At 40.6% G+C, this 24,829-nt stretch overlaps 1 protein-coding gene across 9 annotated transcripts in view; it reads left to right on the top strand.

Moving 5' to 3' along the window:
• The window catches only part of esrrb (estrogen-related receptor beta), a 215,168-nt gene that overhangs the window by 145,632 nt on the left and 44,707 nt on the right, over positions 1-24,829 (top strand). For 8 of the 9 annotated variants that reach the window (XM_034159550.1, XM_034159547.1, XM_034159546.1 and 5 more), the window contains one exon: positions 16,290-16,415. In XM_034159550.1, the coding sequence (XP_034015441.1) occupies positions 16,290-16,415 (126 nt within the window). The remainder of the gene's footprint in view (positions 1-16,289; positions 16,416-24,829) is intronic. The other variant, XM_034159548.1, reaches the window with a different exon arrangement.

Here is a 24,829-nt window from a genome sequence, read left to right as displayed (position 1 = left end):
AATTAAGAGGAAGGTACGTGGAAGCGGAAAGAAAAAAAAAAAAGAAGAAAAAGCTCTTCTTTTTCTCCCCTCACTTTGCATTGTCGATTTGAAATCCCCCTCTTTCTCTTCTTGGAGGGCTGCCTGTAATGGAGCTAATCTGCCGTCGTTTGTCCGAGCCACAGGAGTTTTGTCAATAACAATCAGCGTTTGGAAAGTGTAATTAAGGCCGAGGCTTTTCATTAGGAAGAAGGGAGGGGGCCGTCTCCAGGGATGGGCATGCCAATTAGAAACTCAGGCACGCGTTGCCGGGTAATTTCAGCGAAAGGAGGGGAAAAAAACCCAGGACTTCTTTTAGATTGGAGAGGGACCCTGCTGCTCTTTCAGACGAAAGGAGGAGAGGCTTAATGGCATAATAATCAGACCGGGGTCCCGGGCAGAGACGGCAGGAGGACGCGGGGACTTTTTGGGGGAGGTGAATGCCTTCCAAAATGATAAAAGAAACACATGCAGCATTGCTGGATGAAAATGAATGCAGCAAGAAAGCAGGATGTATAGCCCTTGAAAGAATGCAAGAGTGCCGTTGATGAGAACTGATTAATTAAAGGAAAAATGAGGCAGTCAAGGGTGGAGTGTGAGACGGCCCACTCTAATGAGAAGAAAACAAAGGACCTGTCTTTTCCAGCCCTTTATCATATTGTTCTGTAGCACTTATGGCAAACAGCATGCTAAGTTATTGTTAGCCGTGTACATGACAGTTCCTTTATTGCCCTGTGCTCACCTTCTCTCATGCCGCAGCAGCAGTTCCCTGATAGCTAAATTCTCTTTATACTTTTTAAATTATATATACATATATATATACTGTAAATTTTAGGGATGTCACGATACCACGTTTTCCAGGTCCAATATGATACCAATACGGGAAATTTCAGACACTGCCGATATGGTACCAATCCAGTAGTGTTTTCCTTGCCTTAAAATGACTAAACTGGAAATATAAGTATTCATCTGGATGGATTTTATTGGATTTTATTTTATTAATTTACAATATCCCATCCAGTAAATTTAGCCAATGTTGGACTGATACCAATCTGAATTTTGGATTGGACCACCCCTAGTAAATTTCAGTGCAATATCTTGGCACAGCTTTGTGAAAAGTTAATTTTCCATTTCATCTGGTCTCCTCCAATTCTTCAGTGGAAGCCAAGGGATGAGTATCATTGAGTTTTTAACAGTTCTACTGGTTATTGGTACTGATTATTGGTCAGGTACTTAAACGGTATTCTTAGTGGTACTTTTGCTTTGATATAAAGCACTGTCCCACACACCACAATAACAGTGTATATCATTGAAACATTACTGAGTTTAGCCCTATTCTGATGAGATTTGTTTATATAAGGAGATGGAGTTGTTTAATATTTATTATGACCAAAGAACATGAAATAAGAAAGCTGTGAACAAACCACCAAGTCATTCTCAAGTCATCAATCCGCAAGTCACAAACCAAGTCTCAAGTCAGCTTGCAAACAATTGGTGGTCATTATGACTTGAGACTTGACTTGGGTCTTGCTGATTCATGACTTGAGAGTGACTTGATGGTGACGTCATCCCACCTCTGGAACAAACACACCAGATGCACAGCTATCACTTCTCAAGTAAATAAATAATGACCAGGCTTTCACACATTTTCGTGATGCTTTTTTTTTAAATTTTATTTTACTATTTCTAATCCAACCCCTTTTCATAACTCTAACCATAGCATAACATAGGTCTGCCCCTTCCCCTAACCCTAACCATAACCCCTCAGACCCCTCGTGTCACCCCTAATTTCGTGCCCTCGTCACAAAATGAATTTGTGCCCCATCACAAAAAGAGCCCCATTTTCATGATGGTATCATGAACCATAGATTAATTTAGTTTTCGTAATGCCATCACGAACTACTGTGAGATTGAGTGGGCTTTGCACCAGTGTGTACTTCTTGTGTGCATATCAGAGCAGGTAACCTGAACAGCTCTCATGGAGATAAACTAATTTGGATATTATTTTTTATCTGCATGCAGCACACGTGTGCACTCGTGAGAAAGAGTGAACTGCCCCACTCCCCACACACATGCCTAGAGAGAGAGAGAGAAAGAAAGAGAGAGAGAGAGAGAGAGAGAGAGAGAGAGAGAGAGAAAGAGAGCTCTATTTTGGATAGTCAATAGCAAAAATGCATGAGCAGAGGTGGTGGCCAAGCGGTTTGTCCGCTTGTTTCCAGTGCAGAAGGTTCCCGCTCAAACCCCACCTTTGTCCATTCTGTATGTGATGTGGAGTTGTGTCAGACAGGGCATCCGGTGTAATATGCAAATCTGCATTGGGTTTGTTGTGGCAACCCTAAGTGGAAAACAAGGGATTTGCTAATAGCGAGAATGTGTCAATTCATTTTCTTAATTTCTCCAGTACTGAAAGCAATACCATTAGCATCGGCACTTCTAGCTACTCTGATCTTTAATAATTTAACCCCAGGGCCTTTTTAATATTGGGTTTCAGTACCCACCCTGAGTGTATGCCTCTACCTTTTCAGTAAAAAGGAAAGGAAAATCCATCTTCTGTCACCTATTCATCCCCTGAAAAGCCCCTTGATCTCCTGGTTGGAGATAGTTACATTAGTCAAGACTGGGCCCAAATTAATGTCAACATGGATCGCCATTAATCCTAGAAATACCCCTGCTCCCATTTCCTTCCAAATCATACCCCCCACCTGCCCTACCAATCAAAAAAAATAAATCTCTTATTGAACCAAGTTTTCTTCCCATTCTGAACGCACGTGTAAAATTGCTTGGAACCAGCTGAACTCTGTGGCCCTCTTTATATGAAGTAATAGACCTTGACAGTAAGCCTGTAAAAGTCAGTTTAGATTTTGATGAGAAATACCTGCTTTTTTTTTACTGTAATTTACTTACAAGACCTGACTTTTCCCTCTATGCCCTGGCATGGGTCCTGAAAAGCCATAAAATAGATTGAGACACATACTTATCAAGAGAAGATGGAGGGAAATCTTATTCTTCTCCTTTCGCTGTGTATTGTTATTGCTAACATACCATAACCTTTCTAAACTGAGATAAACCCTCACGTGTTGGTTGAGTTCAAAGGGCTTCTGCTCATGTCCTTCATTTATAAATCTCCATTCCCATGCAGAACTTGTCAGATTTACTGAAAACAATCTAGGTTATTGAAATTTGACACTTCCACTTTAGCTTTCACGTATCTTCACATATCATTTCTGTATTCTGATATATATATATATATATATATATAATACAAATAATGGATGGTAAGGAGTCCAACATAGAGAAATATTGGATGAAGAAAAGTTATATTGGACTCGGCCAATATTTGAATCCAATATTGAATCCAATATTTCTCTATGTTGGACGACTTGCCATCCATCAATTGTTATGTTCTCCACCCCCCTCCCAAATTAAGCAAACAACAAAGAGTCAAGTAAATTAGATCAATTTATTTTGTTGTGAACAGCATATGATTGATTCTGATGCGATGAATGCTTCTAAAACGTCAGTAGCGTGCTTGTCTACCTTCTTAGTGTTTTTGGCATCCTTGGAATTCAATATTTCCACCAGTTCCTCCTCTGTGAACTCAGCAAACCTCACTGGTAGACGATTTTCTGCTGTTGTTGACATGTTTGTTGTCATTTTTTCAGCCAGCGTCCGTCAGCTAGTTCCTGACCTTCGTATGCCGCGCTCTGATTGGCTAGCTGTTGGCAATAAGCTCTAACGCTATTGGTCAGTGGGAACCGATCCAATATAACTTTTGGTCCTAGCCTTTGACTTTGAGTTAGCAGAAGTTAGCGTGGGCGCTAACGTCTACAAAATGTCTTGTAAGTCACTCCAGAGGTGTTATCAGGTTCCAAAAACAGTGTTTTCAGTTTTAGAAGTGTTTTTAGAAGTGTACGAGGTATCTTATAAAACTAACCGGCAGTTTTATATAAAAAAAAAAAACTATATGGATTTGATTGACATGCGATTACACCAATCATGCTTGAACCCTCGTGCGCATGCGTGAGTTTTTTCACGCGTGTCGGTGATGTCATTTCCCTGTGGGCAGGCCTTGAGTGAGATGTGGTCCAGCCCTTTCGGCTGAATTCCTTTGTTTCACACATGCTAGCTTTTACATAATAATATGAGAAACATGTTATATTTGCACATAAACAAAGCAGTTTTGGAGTGCCAGAGAGACCAGCCAGTGACATCACGGTGTCACTCTATTCTGATTGGCTGTTACCCCCACCCCTCAAAAAATGTACAAACAAACAAAAAACAGATTTGCATGATTCATAGCATAAAAATATGAAACTGAATGTGATGTTTTAACATCTTAAAATACCTCTTAAAATAAGTCAAGGTTAGCCATTCGAACTTGTCCAAAGTCTGTGTCTTAAGAATGTTCTCTGTGAATTTGAAGACTCTGGCAGTAATAGGACTGGTCATGCTGAGCACAGACAGACAGATGGACGGACCAACGCAAAGCCTTCGCAATACAATGACAAAATGACAGTTGTCACCTACTGACAGTAATTCTGCTATAATGACTGGAATGATGGTGATTCTGCGATCAACGTGAGGCCAGCATAAGTCTGTTCCAACATATTTTGGATGCATCTCTGAAATTACATGACAAATATAAAACAATATAAGATTGGGGACAACATGTTTTCACAATAAATTTAAATTTTGTCCGAACCATAAAGTTCATAAATGTGAATCTAAATGCAGAAATCTGAAAGGGAAAAGATGGCAGAATAACAAAGTTTTACCTGTTCATTAATTAAAATGTCCATAAAAACAAACAAAGCTCAGGTTTACAGAGAAACAAACAGATTAAGAAGTTACAGGAGATACAGGACAGAGGAGTCCAGTTTTGGTTTGTCAGTGAGCCCCCCCCCCCCCAGAGAACAAATGAGTAGCTGCCCCCTCTTTCACCACCGACACACATACACACAATTTCAACATCTTTGTGTGTTTCTTTTTATTCTTTAACACATCTTAAACACATTTAAAAAGTATTTGTGCGTTTTTAAGGAACTGTCTATGCATTTACACATTTTACAGCCTTTGTAAACATTTTAATCGTGTATAAAAGAACTTTCTATTCTTCTATTTTTACCTTTTGTCATATTTTAAACATCATTTTTTAAAACATTTAAACATCTTTGTGTGTTTTTAAATGTCTTTGGCATAACTAACACATTTTAACATAATATGATAGGATTTTATTTTGATTCCTTATCGATTCCCTTGTCAATACCTCTTGTCAATTTTCTGTGTACTAAAAGTAGGCTATACAGGTTATGTAGGCTATACATTTTATTGAGTCTTAAAGTAAATAAATATGAAATTGGTCACTGGATCCTTGATCTCTGGACATAAATAAAAATAAAAATAAAAAATCTGTAGTTTTTCCTCACAAGTATTTCCTTTCAGACATTAATGGCACAAATGTCACTCCATACCTCTGAGCTGAGCTCTTACAGCTGGCTGTGCTGCACGTCAACATCAATGTAATTCATAAAGAACACAGGACATCTCATTTTAGGAAGACAAAAAAATGTTTTAGTCTGTTGTAGTTTGTTGTCTGTGTTACAACGTTTGGAAAGAGGTGTCATATGATTTAAAATGGCGATTCACTTTGAAGTTATTAATTCCGACTGGGCTCTAACTTGACTTGGCAGAGAGAGGCGTAGCGTTGGGAGCTGTGCAAACAGAACAGAGGGCGATTCTCCTTTCTTGCCCGCAACAACACAAAAGTCCCAGTTAGTGACTTTAATCTGCACAAAAGTGACTCACGATTGACATTTTAAATGGCTTTGAGAGGGGTTAAGAAGCAGACTTGCCGCTTATGAAAAGGAAGCAGCGGATTGGAGCACTGCTGCGTTTCTTCAAGCTTCAAGAACAACCGCTGCAGAAGTGGTTGATTACAGACCCACTGCAGGGTCTGTCAAAACCCGCAGTTTGAAAACCAGTGTCGTAGAGGATGTTTTGTGATATAACTTGAGGAAGAGAAAGAATGAGTGAGCAGCTCATACAGACAGCCATTCCCTTATTTCAGTGTTGTATAGAACTCTCCCAATCAGGACACTTGTTCCAAATATATCAGTCTAAAAGGTTACACAACACTGTTGTGGTACTACAGTGTCACTTTCTATGAAGTTTCAGTATTCAAGTATAATATATGCTGTGGGATTTATTTAGCATTTTTCTCTCACTTTGGCTGAGGATAATGTTCTTGCATGATACGAGGTCAGGCATGGGGCTGAACATTGTTCATATCAGCAGTGTCTTCTGTTCCCCCAAAATGGAAGAACATAATGTTGTAAAAAGACAGACCAGTTTTAATGCAAGTGGAAAAGGGGTTTTAAATTCACCTTACTATTCTTGTCAAGTACTGTACCGACACAACCAGTGTTAGACCTCAGTTGTGACTGGTAACACACGTCAAATCTGACATACCGTTTGAAGATATGGTGCCTAATCGCTAAACAAGACCAGGATATATGCACCGGATAAAGGATCATTACACATTGTAGGTGAAAGATGAAAGCCAGCTATATACATCACACGATGATGGGATTTGAATTAATCAGCATTACAGCAGGATGAGAAAAACACATTTTATATTGCAACATATGTGGTGTAGCTGCAGTAGCATTGTGTATGTTCATGAGATGAGACTGCATCTGCAGCCGTACTGCCTGGTCTTGCATATGTGTTATTATTGGCAGAGAGGCATGCATGCATACAGGCAGACAGCTCATGCACACACACACACACACTACACATCTGCACTTGATGACACAGATGTCATGACACACTCACCTGTCACTGAATAATGAAGTGTTGTAGGTCCACTGGACTTCCATAAAGAATTTGTGTGAGGTTGAGACAACCAACAGAGCAGCTGAAAGAAAGAAAAAGAATGCATAGGGTTGGGAACAAGTTGTGTTTTGTAGATTTGCAGTAGAATTTTGAATGTTCAGTGCAGTAAAATGCAGGCAGCCATACCACTCTGTGCACACCTGATCCTGTAAGAGCTCAGAAATTAAGCAGAGGAGGCCCTGATTAGTACTTGGCTGGGACATTGCTTTAGGAACACCAGGAGCTGTTCACATTTGTCCCCGTAGAACTGGATTTCTATCAGAAAAGGCATCTGGTGGAAAACTGTTGTGTCAGCCCTGAGTGACCAAGCTGCAGTCAAAAGTAAAATGTGGGATCAATAAGTATGTACATTTTTCTCTCTATCACACCGTGATAGACCACAACCTGTTACACAGTTTGCCCACTCCCCCTTCTCCTTTGCTGCATGGAGCATATAAGGTCAGGACACACAGTGTAATGTTATTCTGCAGTTCTTATACAATATGTTGCTGCATTGCTGTAGCTGCATTTCCATTATAGAGTTCCACAAAAATTAAGCAATAGTTTCAGAATGTCGACAAAACACAATAGCGATGGACGGCTTTTTCAAATTGCCTGAAAGTAAGTGAGTGTAAAAAGGTTTGTCTGATATTTAAGTTCTTTTCAAAATATGCTTTTTCCGTTATGCATATTTTTAGTTTGCTTCTTCAAGTTGTGCAATTTGTAGAGGAATGGAAACTCACCTATACATGTGTTTTCTATGCAACGATATGACATAGTATCATGTAGTGTATCGCCACATTAAACTAATCTAAAATTAATTTCTATTCCTGCTTTAGGACTGCAATGACCAAGTTTATTTTCAAATAATTTGTCATTTTTGATCAGTTACTTGATTAATAGAACACCAGAAAAAGCACAGTTGTTCAGATCCCTGTTTACCCAAAAATCCAAAATCCAAAGTTATACAGAAGATGAGTTTATCTGATATTTGTCTTGTTTTGTTGCACACACTTTGTTTAGTGTAGAAGGTTTTTAAACCACTCCAGAATGATCTTGTGTTGGCTTAAACCAGGTCAAGACATGAGAGGAAATTGAAAAACTTCAAATAGGTCTGTACTTGTGTGCATCAGTTTGAAGCCAGTTTATCACAAGTTGAAATGAATAATTTCCAAATATCACATTTTAATTAATTAGTAAATCAGTCAGAATCATTGCTGATGTTTATTTTCTGTACAGGTTCATAATGTCATGTCCCTTTATTCTAGTTTGATTAATATCAATACATTACATTTTGGTTAAGTTATAAATGCTTTATTTCTCCATCAAGGAGAAATGAGTCCATTATAGAAATATACAATTTTTTCAGGCCCAACATGTGAATGTTGGGCCTGTTGATTCATGAGTGCATGAATCATATGCTTATCTGTATTGACACATTATTTGAAGAATTTAGTTTAACAATGACAGACATTTGCATTTTTTGTAAGTGAGCATAATGCAATTTAATTTGAATTCTATTTTAATTTATTTCAATTTATTTTCATTTATATAGCACCAAATCACAACAAAGTTTCCTCAAGGTGCTTCACACAAGTAAGGTCTAACCTTACCAACCCCTAGAGCAAGCACACAGGTGACAGCGGTAAGGAAAAACTCCCACTGATGATTTGAGGAAGAAACCTCAAGCAGAGCAGACTCAAAGGAGTGACCCTCTGCTTGGGCCATGCTACCAACACAATTTACAAAACAAATATAAAGGAAATTTTGGGCATCCATGCCAGTGCGCAGGATGAGAGGCTTGCAGAAGAAGATACCACCCCCATCTCTGGATGGAGCCGCATCTCAAACAGAGAGAAAAAATAAAATCAGGCATCAGAAAAATTAAGTATAATTTGTCAGCATTAAGCAACAAGAAAAACAGAAGAAATACTAAGGTGATTGCCTTATATCTGGGTTAGAAATCATTATGCTAATTCTCTTCATGTCTTTGGGACTGGGGTAAATAAATTTTATATAGTTATATAAATAAAATTTATATAGTTTTGTTTTTTAGATAAAACTATATAAATCCTGTATGTTCGTTTTGTGAATTGTTTTGTAATTTGTGTCTGCAGCATGGTCCAAGCAGAGGGTCACCCCTTTGAGTCTGGTCTGCTTGAGGTTTCTTCCTCAGAGGGACTTTTTCCTTACCACTGTTGCTCTGGGGGTTGGTAAGGTTAGACCTTACTTGTGTGAAGCGCCTTGAGGCAACCTTGTGGTGATTTGTCGCTATATAAATGAAAATAAATAAAATAGAAAATAAAAAGATATATAATTTTTATTTTTACAGTCACATATTTTCTGTTTTGTGTTAATCAGTTTATCGCAATAAACTTCAAGCTCACAATTTTTTTTTTTTTTTTTTTTTTGCTTTTTGCATTTTGTTGCCAGATCTGCCATTTTCTTCACGTTTGGGTCATCCCTCATGTTTTTGACATTGTCATTTTAGATCAGCAAAACTGAGCTCGCTGTGAAGTGGGATTTTATTATACAGTGACCCTGAAGAGTCCCTCTCTTAAACAGAAGCTAAATGCAGAGGTGAAAAACGAGTTATAATCTACCCCTCTTCCCTCTTTGAGCTACAACTTAACCCGTCTGACAGAACATCAAACGAACACGAGACTTGAGAGGACAGGTGGACAGAGTAGCGCCGGCAGGCGTGAGCTTGCATTTCTTTTTGTTTCTGAAGTGTAATATCTTAACAAAGGACTCACACTCTTAGTTGGCCTCCAGGTGTGTTACACTCACGTGTCCTCTACACCTCTGAAAAGGAGGGGGAGAAAAAGATACCCTGTAAACAAACTGTCCCCGGGGACACACAGGGTCAGCTGTGTCTTGTTTGGTTTAGCAAGCAAACCAGCAACAGCATGCACCTGAGCCAGCCACGGATTTCTTTTTTTTGGATTTTTTGAATGAAGATATGAAGTGACAACCAACAAACACACCTGAATCTTTCGTTCTCCAGTCAATATGCATGTGTGTTTTGTTGTATCTTAACTCTCATCAAATTGTTGATTGAATACTATCGCATATGCCAATGTAATTCCAAAGATCTCTGTGAATTGATTCCGGCACAGAGCAGCACTGATTAAGCCCACCCAGCGTCTGGGAAATGGTGTGGATTATTATGGTCTGGTTCTGCTATGACAACAAAGAAAACAGTCAGTGCAAAGACAATCAGAGCTCATCAGCCGCATCCCTCACACTTTTATTTACCCCAATCCCAAAGAGATGAAGAGAATTAGCATAATGATTTCTAACCCAGATATAACGAGGAATTTCTAATTATTTATAACATCTTGGGACCCTCCACTTGATCTGTCCAATAATGTTAACATAATTGCATAAGTTGTCAAAGGGTGTTGGAAGGCTGGTGGAAGAACGCTAGCAGAATATTACATAGCTTCCTGTTGTTTCTGAGCAGAATTAAAGAGGGCCAGCGCTGGGAAGCAATCTCTGTTTTTTAGATTTGTTTTTTAATGCAAAAAAAATAAAAAAATAAAATAAAATATGGTCCATAAAGTTTATTGAAAGGATGATGAATGTGCATCTGGTAAAGTATATTCATTGACACACCATATTTTGACATGAGTGGATGATTTAATACAATTTCTAATTCCTCAACTCTGCTGTGTGGTCAATAGAAATGAATCCGAGGTTAAAAGAAAAGTTTACAGAATACCAATGTCAAAAGCTTTAAAGCTCAAAGCCCATTCAAGATGAGCATAATTTAAATTCCTCGGCTCAAGTGACCATTATATTGAAACCCTTTATTGAAAACCCCTGAATACAGTAAAATGTAGGGAATCAGACAGAAGCGGAGGAATTGCCTCACATACCCTGTCCTTTCTATTGCTAATGCTAGAGTAGAGCACAACCGACTCTTTTATTGTGTAGCAATGAAACTTTTTCATTGCGCCATCCTAGAATCAGACGCCGCTGCAGATGAATAATTCATAAGGCCTCTTGCCGGTACTCTATGTAAATAGTCAACAATGGCGACAGTGGTAACAACAGGTTTTGGTCTGCTAGAGTATTATGTAAAGTGGTCAGGGCCAGCAGCCTGCTATTGAGGCAGAAGCAGGCCCCAGTGAGCACAGGGGAACATGGCTTGTGCCCCGAGCCCAGAGGGGACATGACCAGAATTAATGAGGACAATTTTGTTTTGGACTAGGGTGGCATTAACAGATGGGTCCTAAAGGACTACTGTGACATTACCACTACTACACCACCCCTTACCCCTTTTTCTACCATGCTACATGCTCCCCCCACCACCACCTTTGCTGATAGATGTTATGCTACTGGAAGCCAAGTGAACTCAAAGGCCACTCAGAGAGCATATACCTCAACCAAAGTCAAACACATCAGGTCTGGAATACCATACTATGGAACTGTCTTAGGTCCTGGATGGCAGCCACTCAGGCATACAACTGGTTCATTCCCACCTCTTGAAAATAACCATCTATTTGCCACACAGCTAGGTGATGCTTAGCCCTTGGTCTTCTCCAGCCACTGTGGTCCTCAACACTGAACCTTTGCTGGATCATCCCCAACCAATCGCACAACATAGCGAAAGTGTTGTAGCTGTCGTTCCCTCACAATGTGAGAGATACTACTCATCTGAGTCTCCCTAAGTAATTGTTCATATGACACAAAGTCATTACAGTGGTATCCAATGATCCTCAGAAGAGACCAAGTACCAAAGTCATTGTCTTAGGTCACTGGTTAGCATCGAAGTCAAACACCTGTGTTGTTGTTGTCCATTCGGCTGCTCCTGTTTTGTGTTCGGGGTCGCCACAGCAGATACAACCAGATCCGCACTGATATTTGGCATGTTTTACGCCGGATGCCCTTCCTGATGCAACTCCAGTTTTACCTGGAGAAATACACACAGCTGCTGGTGTTCCAAGAGGTCTCCCATCCAAGTACTAACCAGGTCCTGCACTGCTTAGCTTCTGAGATCTGACGGGATCAGGCTTACACAGAGCAGATCGGCCTATACACACTCAAAAAACTGATGCATTGGATGAACTCAATTCAATTATGAGCAGGATGTCCAGCTAATAAATACATGTTGCCCCAACGCAAATAAAGAACATCCATGCAAGATAATGTAATTTAATTTAGTTGGGACAACATATACGAGGTCTGTCCAAAAAGTATCGGACCTTTTTATTTTTTGCAAAAACCATATGGATTTGAATCATGTTTGCATCAGCCAAGCTTGAACCTTCGTGCGCATGCGTGAGTTTTTTCACGCCTGTCGGTTGCGTCATTCGCCTGTGAGCAGGCTTTGTGTGAGCAGTGGTCCACCCCTCTCGTCGTTTTTTTATTGCGAATAAATGTCTGAACGATTTGGAGCTTTGCTGCATCAAATTTTTTCCAGAAACTGTGAGAGACCTCCAGGTGGACACCGTTCGGAAAATTAATATGGCTTTCAGGGACGATTTTGTGGGGATTACACAGATTAAGGAGTGTTACTGCCGCTTTAAGGACAGCCCACAACTGCTGAGAGTGCGCTGCGCTCCCAGCGCCGATCGACAGGTTGAATCAATCAGATCATTTCCAACGTGAAGGCTTTGTTGATCCGGGACGTCGTCTGACTTCCACAAAAAAAGGAAAAAGGCGTGGACATCAGCACTTTTTCGGCACATTCCACTGTTAAAGGAGTTTTTTTCATGGAAAGAAAAGCGGACAGATGCACCACCATGCTGTTCATGGCACGGGACAAAACCACCTCCATGTTGGTCTCACAGGACGGCTTTGAGATGGCTTTCAGACGGCTGTCGGTGGGTTTTCAGTCATGTGACTAACCAAGAAATTGTGGATGAGCTGGACATGCCAGAACATGTCCTGTGAGGCTTCATCACGGTGTTGCTTTGCGCCATGCGGCTCCACGGCGACGTGCGGAATTCCTCCACTCCTCTTTCCATGACAAAAACTCCTGTAACAGTGGAATGTGCCGTTCATTTCCAAACTGGACGCTGTGTTTTATCCGGTACGTCCTCTGACTAGCACAGGAATTGCGGAAGACGTGGACATCAGCACTTTTTCGGCACATTGAGACAGACGTGCGGAGGAATTTTATATTTATTAGACGGAAATCTTGCCCATAATTTAATTGATTGACTTCATCCAGTGAGTTATTTGTTTTAGTGATACACTCAAAAAACTAACTTATTGGATTGGATTCCATCTAATAAATATATGTAGTCCCAACTAAATTAAATTACATTATCTTGCATGGATGTGCTTTATTTAAGTTTGGACTACATATATTTATTAGATGGAAATCCTGCACATAATTGAATTGAGTTCATCCAAAGAGCCATTTTTTGAGTGCAGTAAGACAGGAAACACAAGGACCCTACAGACTTAGACTTTTGTTCTCCTGCAAAGGTATCGGCATCACCGAACACCTTTGTCCAGCGACCTCATGAGTCCATAAACTCTTCCTGGGTGTCTCTCATTCTCAGAGACGTGAATGACAGTACAGTGATACGTGAATGTCTCTACAAGTTCAACACTTTCACTGCATACAGATACATTTCTAAGGGCTGAGTCCAGAAAGTCATTGAAATCTCAGAACTTAAGTCTTGATCCAGAGCAATCACAAACCCAAATGCTCCGACTCCTCGCTGATGTTAAGTGCTACCTTCTACGCACTCCTTGATTCCAAAAAGATCACAGCCAGTCAAACAATCATGTATTTTAACTGGAATTAATAACATGCAGAATGTGTGTAGTCCTGTTTCTCACAACACAACTCCATACACATCACCCGTGTCTGGCTCCGCATTTCACTGCAATGAGAATTAGGATCTGCACAAAATTGCACTTTCGAATTGTTTGTCAAGTGATGTATGACTGACAGCTTTTATCAATCAGTGTATTAGTTTTTTAGAAATTGATTGTCTTGCTGTGTAATAGAATGTAAAGCAATTACTGAGAATCCCCATCTGGATTCTGATCAGTATTAAAATTTAATGGGTTCCTCCTCTCTACAAGATGGGTCATTTTGCCATTTTTCTTGGATACTTAATGAAAATATTTGTGAAATTCTTCAAAATGCAAATGATTACAAACATGTAAAAAAAAAAGTTGAAAAAAGCAGCACTTAGAATCACATTTTGATCCAGAACATCAAAATATAATAGGTGCTTCCACTTAATGAACTTGATCATTCAACCAAGTTTGGTAGAAGTTTTATTTATTTTAATTTATTTTAACAACAACTGTGAGTTAAATCAGCCGCCTTGGTGGTGAAGCATCATTCATTATATTCAATCTGGTATTGAAGATTATTGCCAAGAATGGGCTTTAAGATAGTGAATACTTTTTTCTGAAAGCTGGAAAACATTTTTGTATATTTATTTCTCTTGTCAAAAAAGTCAGTAGTCAGTGGAAGAGGTAAGTCCAACGTGGGTCCCGAGAGCCATTATTGCCAGGGCTTATCCAAGAATACTACTGTATCATGAAGCAGATGAGAGTCTGTGACTCCCGCTAGATGGGATGCCAGTCTGATGCAGGTTACTTCTCCTGCCAAGGCAGGTATCCATTTACAGCTGGGACTGGGAGACTGTAGTCTTGTCCAAGAATACAGGCAGGCGTCATGACCGGGACTCCCACTTATCTACCTGCTCTACAGGTAGAGCATTGGGACCATTGTCTAATTGGTCCCATGGTACCATAGTCAGCACTGAGATAAAATAGCTTGTCATATTAAATGAGGACACTAGTGGTCAAGATCTCATCGTTATGATCCAGATTTCATTGAACATGCACATTAGGGTGGTCCTCTACAGTATGCCAGTAAAAAAATGTGACTTTCTTAAGGTGCTTCCTGATAAAATTGTTCATGTTGATGAGAAAATGTTTTGTGCAAAATTTTATTTCGATACGACTGTTCTAACCACTGCCGCATGCGGGGTGGAAATTGCAATTGTTGAGCATATTAGCGCAAACCAGCCATAGTAATGTACCTGTTCACAAATGAAATACAAATTAAAACAACAATCCTTTCTCCTTTAACTGACCATAAAAGAGAGATTTTTTAAAAAGTATTACATGTCACTGTCCACCTATTTGGTGAAAACAAACAGTCATGGGGAGTGGCGTTTGGCTCTGATTTTCTTCGCTTCTGGGAACTGACGTCGATGCCACTCAACAACTTGCAGCAGGTATCGGCACTGCTGTTCATCCTTCATTAGGTTGTGATTGTAATCCTGGATAAGTGCAGCTGCTCGCTCAGCAAAATCACTGACAGCAGCAACGTTATCCAGGACCTGCTGTGACAACTGGAATGCTGGGTTGTCCTCCCACTCTTAGGGGTCCTTGATGAGGAAGTCCATGTTGATGTTGAATGCCTCAAAAATGCCACCAGACGCAGATGAGACCAAATCTGCCACTATTGAACTAACGTGTCCAGTCCATAACTCAAATTGTCACTCACACATCACATAAAGCAGGGGCCAGGCGGCAGTGGTTAATATTTTTCAAATCCCTTGAAATTTATTGTTATACTTAAAGGAACCAAAAAATGATGAATCACCTTGAAAAAAGTTGAATTCTGTTTTTCGGGACCACCCTAATGCACATTGGAATAAAGTTCAGGTCTAGATGGAGGAAAACCAGACCAGTGCTCTGGTGTCTGACAGCAAGGCATCACATGATACTAGTGCAAGCTGTTGAAGCATGAGAGGCAGAAATCTCCTAATTTTGTCCTTTGGGCCTTTTTCATCATTGAAATAAGGGGTTTGACCTCTATCTGACAGTTTTTACAGGTGGGCAGATGATGTCTGTTACTGTCTTTAAGGCATCTTCCGATGGTTTAATCCCAAATACTTTCATTTGTCCATAAATACTAGAAATTGTTTTTAACTTCATATATTACATTTGGAGGAATGTTATTATTTTAAAGTACTGTGTATCCTGTTGATATACACATTTACACTTGGAAGGTGCTCAGTCTGCCCACACATCATTTACCTGGAACACTTTTAGGAATAAGGGCACCACAGCAGCAGTTGGTGATCTTTTATTTCAGTGGTCTCCAAACTATTCCAGAAAGGGCCGAGAGGGTGCAGGTTTTCTTTGCAGCCACTGACTTCAGCAGGTGATTTCACTGATTAACATCACTTGGAGCAGGTGGGATATGTTCATCAGTGAAATCACCTGCTGGAGTCAGTGGCTGCAAAGAAAACCTGCACCCTCTCGGCCCTTTCTGGAATAGTTTGGAGACCACTGTTTTTTTTTAACCTTCCAACCATAAACACACCATTCTGTAATTTTAGCGTGTGATGTGCTGGATCTTCATGTTTATTGTTATTTACCTGTTTTCTTGCTCTTCTTCTCAGGGAACATAGAATACAGCTGTCCCGCCACAAATGAGTGCGAGATCACAAAACGGAGACGCAAATCATGTCAGGCGTGTCGCTTCATGAAATGCCTCAAAGTGGGGATGCTCAAAGAAGGTAAGAAGAGTAAGAACATTTTTGTTTATTATAACACATACGTCATTGATTTGCTCAGGAATTTGCCATTTGGAATACTATTGTCAACCTGTCGGCTTTATCAAAAATACTGATTTCAGTCTCACAGTTTCCTCAGCACCATAGTGTGTTTAGAGTGACAAATACGTTCAAGTGGCCGGCTGAAACAACAGTTCTCAGCCATTCTGTCCTCGTGCTAACAACGCAGTGGTAAATAATGTTCAGTTGAGCTGGGGACAAAAATATGCTGAATAGGCTGATCTTGCAGTCTGAGTAATAGAAATGTAACAGTATTCTGGCTGGAAAGGTTCATGCTGGCTCCCTGAGCACGCAATCGGTACAGTCTTTGCTCCCCCAGGTGTATTGATCCAGTAAATGTTTTTTGAACATCTCAGTTCTCATTTTGTGGATGTTTTAAAAAAAAAAAAACTCACACCAGCAGGGAATTCAGCAACATTTAAACAGCCCCCATTGCCACCAGGCCCCCTGAGAGCCGCTGGGCTTGGCTCCTCTTCCGGGACGAGACACCTATCCCTTACCTCATTGCACTACTTGATGTGTTCTCGCCTGCTTCCCTCTATCTCTGTCGCTCACTTGTTAGTTGTGTGAAAAAGAGCAGAAAAATGAATAATGAAAGCTGTGTGTGTGGTGGGGGGGTGAAGCTGTGGTATGCTTATTCACGGCTTCTCTATGATCAGTCCAGTAACTCCATAAGGAAATATGTCATCGTTCTTGTTTTTATTTTGCTGTCCTCATATGCTAAGTAGTGTTGTCACATGGTGTGGGACTTTTTTTTTCCGCAATTAACACCTTTAAGCGCTGCATTATTCCTTCCATTATCTTTTTCAAACTCCATACGCAGTTGCACATGAACACTTACCACCTGAAGCCAAAGTCAGAGCCTGTATGGATCTCTGCACGGTAACAGAATCCCCCCGGCCTGTGTGTAGCCAAATTAAGCCCCAGTGCCAGAAAGACAGCGTAATCGCATTACTGTATGATGAAAAATTGATGCCAATGTATCATCTCAGAGAATAAGAGTCTACAAAAATATGTAGTTGTGGCTATAAATGAATGAGCAGCATCAGGGCAGATATAGTGACTATTATCAGCACTCACTGACTGATTGAAGGGTTAAGTGATTTTTTTTTTTCAAATAACTAAATGCTCTTACATTCAAAATGATTTAATGTATTTGTCACGATTAATGTAGTTTTTACTTTACTTTGACACCCGGCACTTTAGGTTGTTACTGAGTTGAAATGGAAAGATAGACGCCCAGCTTGTGTCCACTGTAAGCTCTATGAAGCCTTCGGCTCAACGCCACGCTCATGCGCCTGGTGTGGAGATGGCCGCCGCTCATGTGATTGAGGTTGCCACTTACTTTCATTACTGCAGAAAGGTCACATTGTGTCTCAATGGAAAATCACCTAATTATAACTTTACAAGTCCAACAAAGTGCAGTGCTAACCTTCTATCCATCATTCAGTGGGAAACATGCAATCACTGCTGCGCAGAAATAATGATTATTTTCAAAATCAATTAATTGATTTTTTTAGACTATTTTTTGGTTGATTGTTTTCCTCTTTGAAGTGGTCACATTTAAGCTGCTCTTTTTTGCAAATGGAGTCTTTGGATGAGACTTGGAACAGTGTGGTGGTTTCTCTTCATTGCATTATAATAAAAGAAAAGCTTCTAGGGATGAGTGCACATTAGTTTACAGTGTGTTTTGACACTGCACATTTTAGCATTTAGTGGAGGAAGTGGGCGTGAAGATTCTTCAGTGATCACATGACAAACAGCATCTGCATATATTTTCTTTTTATCCTCATCGTGAAGCAAGCAGAATGAGACTGAAGTAATGACCATATCTGTATGCAGCAACATTTTCAAAATGCAAACAGCAATTTGAGTAAATCATAGTGGATAAACTCAATAGACCATCCCCTCGTAACACAGGACATCACAATGTCATAGGTCAAAGGACACTGTCAAATCAGAGGTCATCTATATAACACATTAATGAACATATCTCAGGAACTAGATGAGATAGTGAAATGTGGTTTGCTGCATGGACCTCTGCTGTCCTGGCGCTGACAAATCTATCAAACATCTGATGATGTCATGTGAAGTTGGAAAAATTTGGTGCATCTTCAGGAAAGCTGTTGCAAAACATACATGTCCAAGCCAACCCAGTCTCATGCTTTTTACGTGCTCCCGTCATGAAATGAGTCACTTTTCGTTACGTGTTTTTTTTTTGCCATTTGTAACCCTACCCTTTCCCCTAACCCTAACCCCCACAGACACCCCCCACGCCACCCTGCATTTCGTGATACTGTCACGAAATGAATTTGTGATGCTGTCACGAAAATGTGCCGCATTTCGTGACAGTATCCCAAACTAATAAATTAGTTCACTTTTCGTGATGCTGTCACGAGCTGGCATGAGATTGGGTTGTGTAAACACATGCATGTATGCATGCATGCTCTCCTTTGCAACTACATAGACTTTTCATACATGCATTATGCACACGTAAGCTTAAACATCACTTTATAATAATAATGTTAAATTTATGTTGTCCTATCAGTATAGAAAATCATGCTTATATTTTATATCACACTGAATCGATACAGCTGCTGCATCCTTATAGCTGGTGAGATGACGAGGCACTGAAATCATCCGGATTTCTTGTTTGTGAAGGTTAGACTGCAGGTTTGTGTCAGAGCGCCAGAAAGAAAAAAGTACTCCAGAATATAAATATATGCTGTTGCTCATACATCTCGGCTTCTTCATTGCTGAGATATATACCCTCCAAAAAAAATATTTTTTCCAACCATGTTTTCTTTGACCTTGATCTTTAACCAAAGTACTCCAAAGTCTCATCACCTCTACACACCTGTCCAAGTAATATTCAAAACAAATTTGAAGGAAACCTGTGCAGCCATTTTTGAGTTATCTTGTCCGCAGACCCACCAGTGAAAACAATACCCTGCTTGCCGCTTCCCCGACATGCAGGGTAATGAATTATTGGAGTAAAGTGAGAATATGGGCAGTTGGCATTCACCTGAATACCTCAAAATTTTAAGCAGCTCACAGATTTCGGTTTAATATATATCTGTCACACTTATGCTGTTGCATGTTTCTTGGACATAGAAGTCTGTACACTCAGGTACTTAGAAGTTAGAGATATAATTTTTTTAAATACACTGTGTGTGAATGTGTCAATTTCCAGACAGTATCAGCAGTTTTAAAGTAATGTGAGTGTATCACGTTATGACACCGAAACATGTTCAACCCTGAAGGGGCGATAAGTAGTTAAAGTCGAAATGGTCTTGAAAGATCAGCAGTTTGATTACAGAAGATCTGCTTCTACCCCGTGTTGAGTCGCTGTACTTTCCCTCGACTGTATAAAAGAGGAAATGATCAATAGGAGAATCAAATGTCAGGGGCAACAGGTTTTTCCTCTAATCAATGGAAACGGATCAAAGCTTAGAGCAAGGGAGAAGACAAGATACTATTGAGAGATTACACGCATTGTTCAGTGGTAGTTGGTCTCTTCCTTTCTCCCTTGTTCACCCTGCATGTACAGTAGTGTTCAGAATAATAGTAGTGCTATGTAACTAAAAAGATTAATCCAGGTTTTGAGTATATTTCTTATTGTTACATGGGAAACAAGGTACCAGTAGATTCAGTAAATTCTCACAAATCCAACAAGACCAAGCATTCATGATATGCACACTCTTAAGGCTATGAAATTGGGCGATTAGTAAAAAAAGTAGAAAAGGGGGTGTTCACAATAATAGTAGCATCTGCTGTTGACGCTACAAACAAAACTGTTATGTTCAAACTGCTTTTTTAGCAATCCTGTGAATCTCTAAACTAGTATTTAGTTGTATAACCACAGTTTTCCATGATTTCTTCACATCTGCGAGGCATTAATTTTGTTGGTTTGGAACCAAGATTTTGCTCATTTACTAGTGTGCTTGGGGTCATTGTCTTGTTGAAACACCCATTTCAAGGGCATGTCCTCTTCAGCATAAGGCAACATGACCTCTTCAAGTATTATGACATATCCAAACTGATCCATGATACCTGGTATGCGATATATAGGCCCAACACCATAGTAAGAGAAACATGCCCATATCATGATGCTTGCACCACCATGCTTCACTGTCTTCACTGTGAACTGTGGCTTGAATTCAGAGTTTGGGGGTCGTCTCACAAACTGTCTGCGGCCCTTGGACCCAAAAAGAACAATTTTACTCTCATCAGTCCACAAAATATTCCTCTATTTCTCTTTAGGCCAGTTGATGTGTTCTTTGGCAAATTGTAACCTCTTCTGCACATGTCTTTTATTTAACAGAGGGACTTTGTGGGGGATTCTTGCAAATAAATTAGCTTCACACAGGTGTCTTCTAACTGTCACAGCACTTACAGGTAACTCCAGACTGTCTTTGATCATCCTGGAGCTGATCAATGGGTGAGCCTTTGCCATTCTGGTTATTCCTCTATCCATTTTGATGGTTGTTTTCCATTTTCTTCCATGCGTCTCTGTTTTTTTTTTGGTCCATTTTAAAGCATTGGAGATCATTGTAGATGAACAGCCTATACTTTTTTGCACCTGTGTATAAGTTTTCCCCTCTCCAATCAACTTTTTCATCAAACTACACTGTTTTTCTGAACAATGTCTTGAATGTCCCATTTTCCTCAGGCTTTCAAAGAGAAAAGCATGTTCAACAGGTGCTGGCTTCATCCTTAAATAGGGGACACCTGATTCACACCTGTTTGTTCCACAAAATTGACAAACTCACTGACTGAATGTCACACTACTATTATTGTGAACACCCCTTTTTCTACTTTTTTTTTACTAATAGCCCAATTTCATAGCCTTAAGAGTGTGCATATCATGAATGCTTGGTCTTGTTGGATTTGTGAGAATCTACTGAATCTACTGGTACATTGTTTCCTATGTAACAATAAGAAATATACTCAAAACCTGGATGAATCTTTTTAGTCACATAGCACTACTATTATTCTGAACACTACTGTAAATGAATACACACAGACACATTGTGCAGAAAAAAATGCTTGATATCCATGAAGAAACATAGATATATATTTTGTACAATAGCTTTTTGTTCCATTGTGTTTGTGGAAGTGCATATGATCCTTTCTTATTGTAAGATCACAATGTGACAGTCATGAGCATTTGTGGAACAAAGGCACAGAGGGTGCATGTGCTGATATGCAATACAACTTTCCCAGCATGTTGCAGTCCAGCAGACTGGCATGCGCAGAACAACCACATCCCACAATAGCCCTTTCAGTGGCACATAGAGCACATACGTTCAAACCGCACTCGACTCATATCATTGCAGAAATACTTCACGTGCACATATCTGCATGCTTTGTCGGCCATCTATAATCGTACAACAAAGGCGTTCTCATTCTTTGATGCTGCAGCCAAGGTGTTTCTGCTGAGGAGAGCCTCACTTCAAATATTATGTCACCAGAGGTTGTCCTGATTTTATTACAGTTTGACTAAGACCAATTACTACTTTGGTTAAAGTTACTGTGTGTAGGATTTAGGGGTGTTGATGAGCAGAAATGGAATATAACATTTATAGTCATTGTTAATTTGTGTACAAATTACCTGTTACAAGAAATCAATGTATTTTCATGAGCTTAGAATGAGCCTTGCATATCTATTTGGGAATGGGCCCCCTCATGGAGGCCGCCATGTTGCACCGCCATGTTGATACAACAGCCCAAACTTACTACACTTTTCATATTTTTCAAGCACGGCTGTAAGACTGAAGAAAAATTTGAGGAATCTTTGTTTGCGCCCCTATACACTGTGTACTGGTTGCTAGCACAGGCTAACAAGTTTGAGAACCTTCATTTTTGTGAAATGGACAATCATACATGTCGCTTACCACAAGCGAGGGAGTGTCAATAAAGAAGTGAAAATGTGACCAGTGATGGGATAATGAAATCTGCAACCTCATCACTAGATTACACAAAATCTTACATCCTGTAGCTTTAATTAATGTGAAGTCACCCCACTGGCGCCCATTCAACTCAGCTTCACCTTGTCGTTTTACCTGCTGATGTCAGACATGTCCCTTTTTCTGTAGGACCAGTAAAAATGTTGTCCCACTTGGTGAGAACGTTCAGTGTTGAAGCCTGATAGCGTTAGCCTGATAGTGTTAGCCTGGTGGCCGTGTGCTTGGCATCTGCAAGACTGCATATTTCATTTCAACAGGTTTTTAAGAAAATTGTGCTTTTTTTTAACAAACTTAGATATAAATAATCTTTGCAATTAGCATTATTAGTAGTGAAGGCATGCCCACGCCTGTGCACGCGCACGCACACACACATACACACACACTGCTGCCTGAAGCTTCTGTGCAAAGTGCACAACAGCATCAATTTGGAGTTCATGTGGTCGTTGCACTTTGACATGCAAACGTGAGTAGCTTGGGTCAGGCCTTCATTTAACGGACAGTCCGCTCAAGCGATGGAGCACCAGTTGCCTCAGGATATCAGCTCACCATGGATATTGTAGCTAACCTGTAAACAGAGAATGTGATGAGGGTGTGAGTATGGCAGCCCTTGTGGTCAGCAGATTGGTGGTGGGGCGGCTGCAGGGGGGAAGTGTGTGGCAAATTTTCCACTACTCTTGCTTATCACCACTCGTGATTAAAAATTCTGCCACAGACTTACAAGCATGCAAAGCTGGCAATGCGGCCCTTTGAAATAGTGCTGACGGCAGTTTAGCGAGGCGGCTTCCTTGAAAGGAAAGGTTCATCATGCCTTGCCATGTTGTCTTCTGATTTTCCCAGCTAAAATAGGGCCAGTCTAAGCCCCCCTTGGCATTGCCAACCATCCCAGATATCCTGACACTTTCCCCAGGGACAGACACCCAGAACAGGTGAGAGACTCAAAATAAGGGCCCCGACCATTCGCCGGCCACACAAAGTGAGTGAAGACAGGCCCTTTTGTAGGAGTGTGCTCAGAGGGGATTATTATTGTTTTTGGAGAGAAAGAAGAGCCCTAGGTCAGCTGGTCTCCACCCCCACCCTGAGGCCTGTGTTAATCTGTGCACAAATGCCAGCCGCCTTGGCCAAAAGCCCTTTCTCCCAGCACCCTCCTTTGAAGAGGTGATACCCAAGCTCGTTCACTGCTACCCTCGCACGCTGTGGAGTGGGCCATAAAACAGTGAGATGACTTTGGATGTGGTGGTACTCAATTCCCTTCTCTCCTTATAACACCCCTGCTGTTTATTCTGGAGGGTTGGGGTGCCACAGTCTGGCCAGAATCAGCCCACTTAAAGCTTGTAGGGCTACTAAAGGGGCATGCAAACCTCACAGGGGCCCCTATAAAGTCTTGGCCATAGTATTTGACAGCATGAGTGAATGAATCTGTCTCGCTGCTCTTAATCACTCTCTCTTTCTCTCTGCTTGTGTCTGGCCTGGATGGACAGTAAAATGAGACAGGTTAGTGCCAAGCTTTAATTCCTGTCAGCGTCTGTTAATTATGCCCGGGACTGTTCTAATTAAAAGAGGCACCGATCTACCTTCATAGCTGGCTTTACGCTGGCCGACATGACCACGCGACTCAAACGGCAGAGTGGATCACAGCGAGCAGAAGCGCAGCCACCTGGCAACAGACGAGCTCATCTGGAGAGCCCGAAGAAACTGTAGAAAGTGGTGACATCACATTGAACAACGAGTGGAATTTTCCATGTCTACAGTAGCGACGGCACCATCTCAGGTGAACTGGAAAGTTCTTAAGCACTTAAGTCCAGCAGAGTGACTGAAGAGATCCCTTAAGGCCACTTCAGAGGCAAGATTCATGCTCACTTAAAAGAAAATAAATATGTTGATACTAGGGGGTGTAACAATTAAAAGGAATAGTAATTGATACGACACTGATACACTGTTGGGAAAGTTCTTGTGCTTTTTTATTTTTCATTATCTGTCAGCTTTCCTCAAGGAATAAGATAAGAGAAGGCCACTCTCCCCCATTTGAGAAAAATACGTTTGTCATGGCCAACCTTGAGTAGATAAGTCTGGCAGCTGTATTGAGACGTGATGAGGGTTATGACTGGCAAAAGTATTGCTAGGAACCCCCCATGTGATCCAAGCTGGACATAGTCTGAGGTTTTGCTAATGTGCTTCAGTGATGACACTCCCACGGTAGTAAAGACTTCAGATTGAAGCAAGACATCTGTCTTCAGCCCCGTTTACACATAGACGGTAAGAGCTCCCGGAAGCATCCCGGAAGAGTTTTTGGCCATCTTAAGGATCACACGCCGTTGTTAACGCAGGCACTAGGGGGCGTGGCTTAGTTCCGGCTTTACCGGGAATCGTCGAAAAAATTATTCAACATGTCGAATAATT

Source organism: Thalassophryne amazonica, chromosome 19, assembly GCF_902500255.1.
Source record: "Thalassophryne amazonica chromosome 19, fThaAma1.1, whole genome shotgun sequence".
NCBI lineage: Eukaryota > Metazoa > Chordata > Actinopteri > Batrachoidiformes > Batrachoididae > Thalassophryne > Thalassophryne amazonica.
Note: the sequence above shows the minus strand (reverse complement) of the source record. Positions and strands in the feature narration are given on the sequence as shown.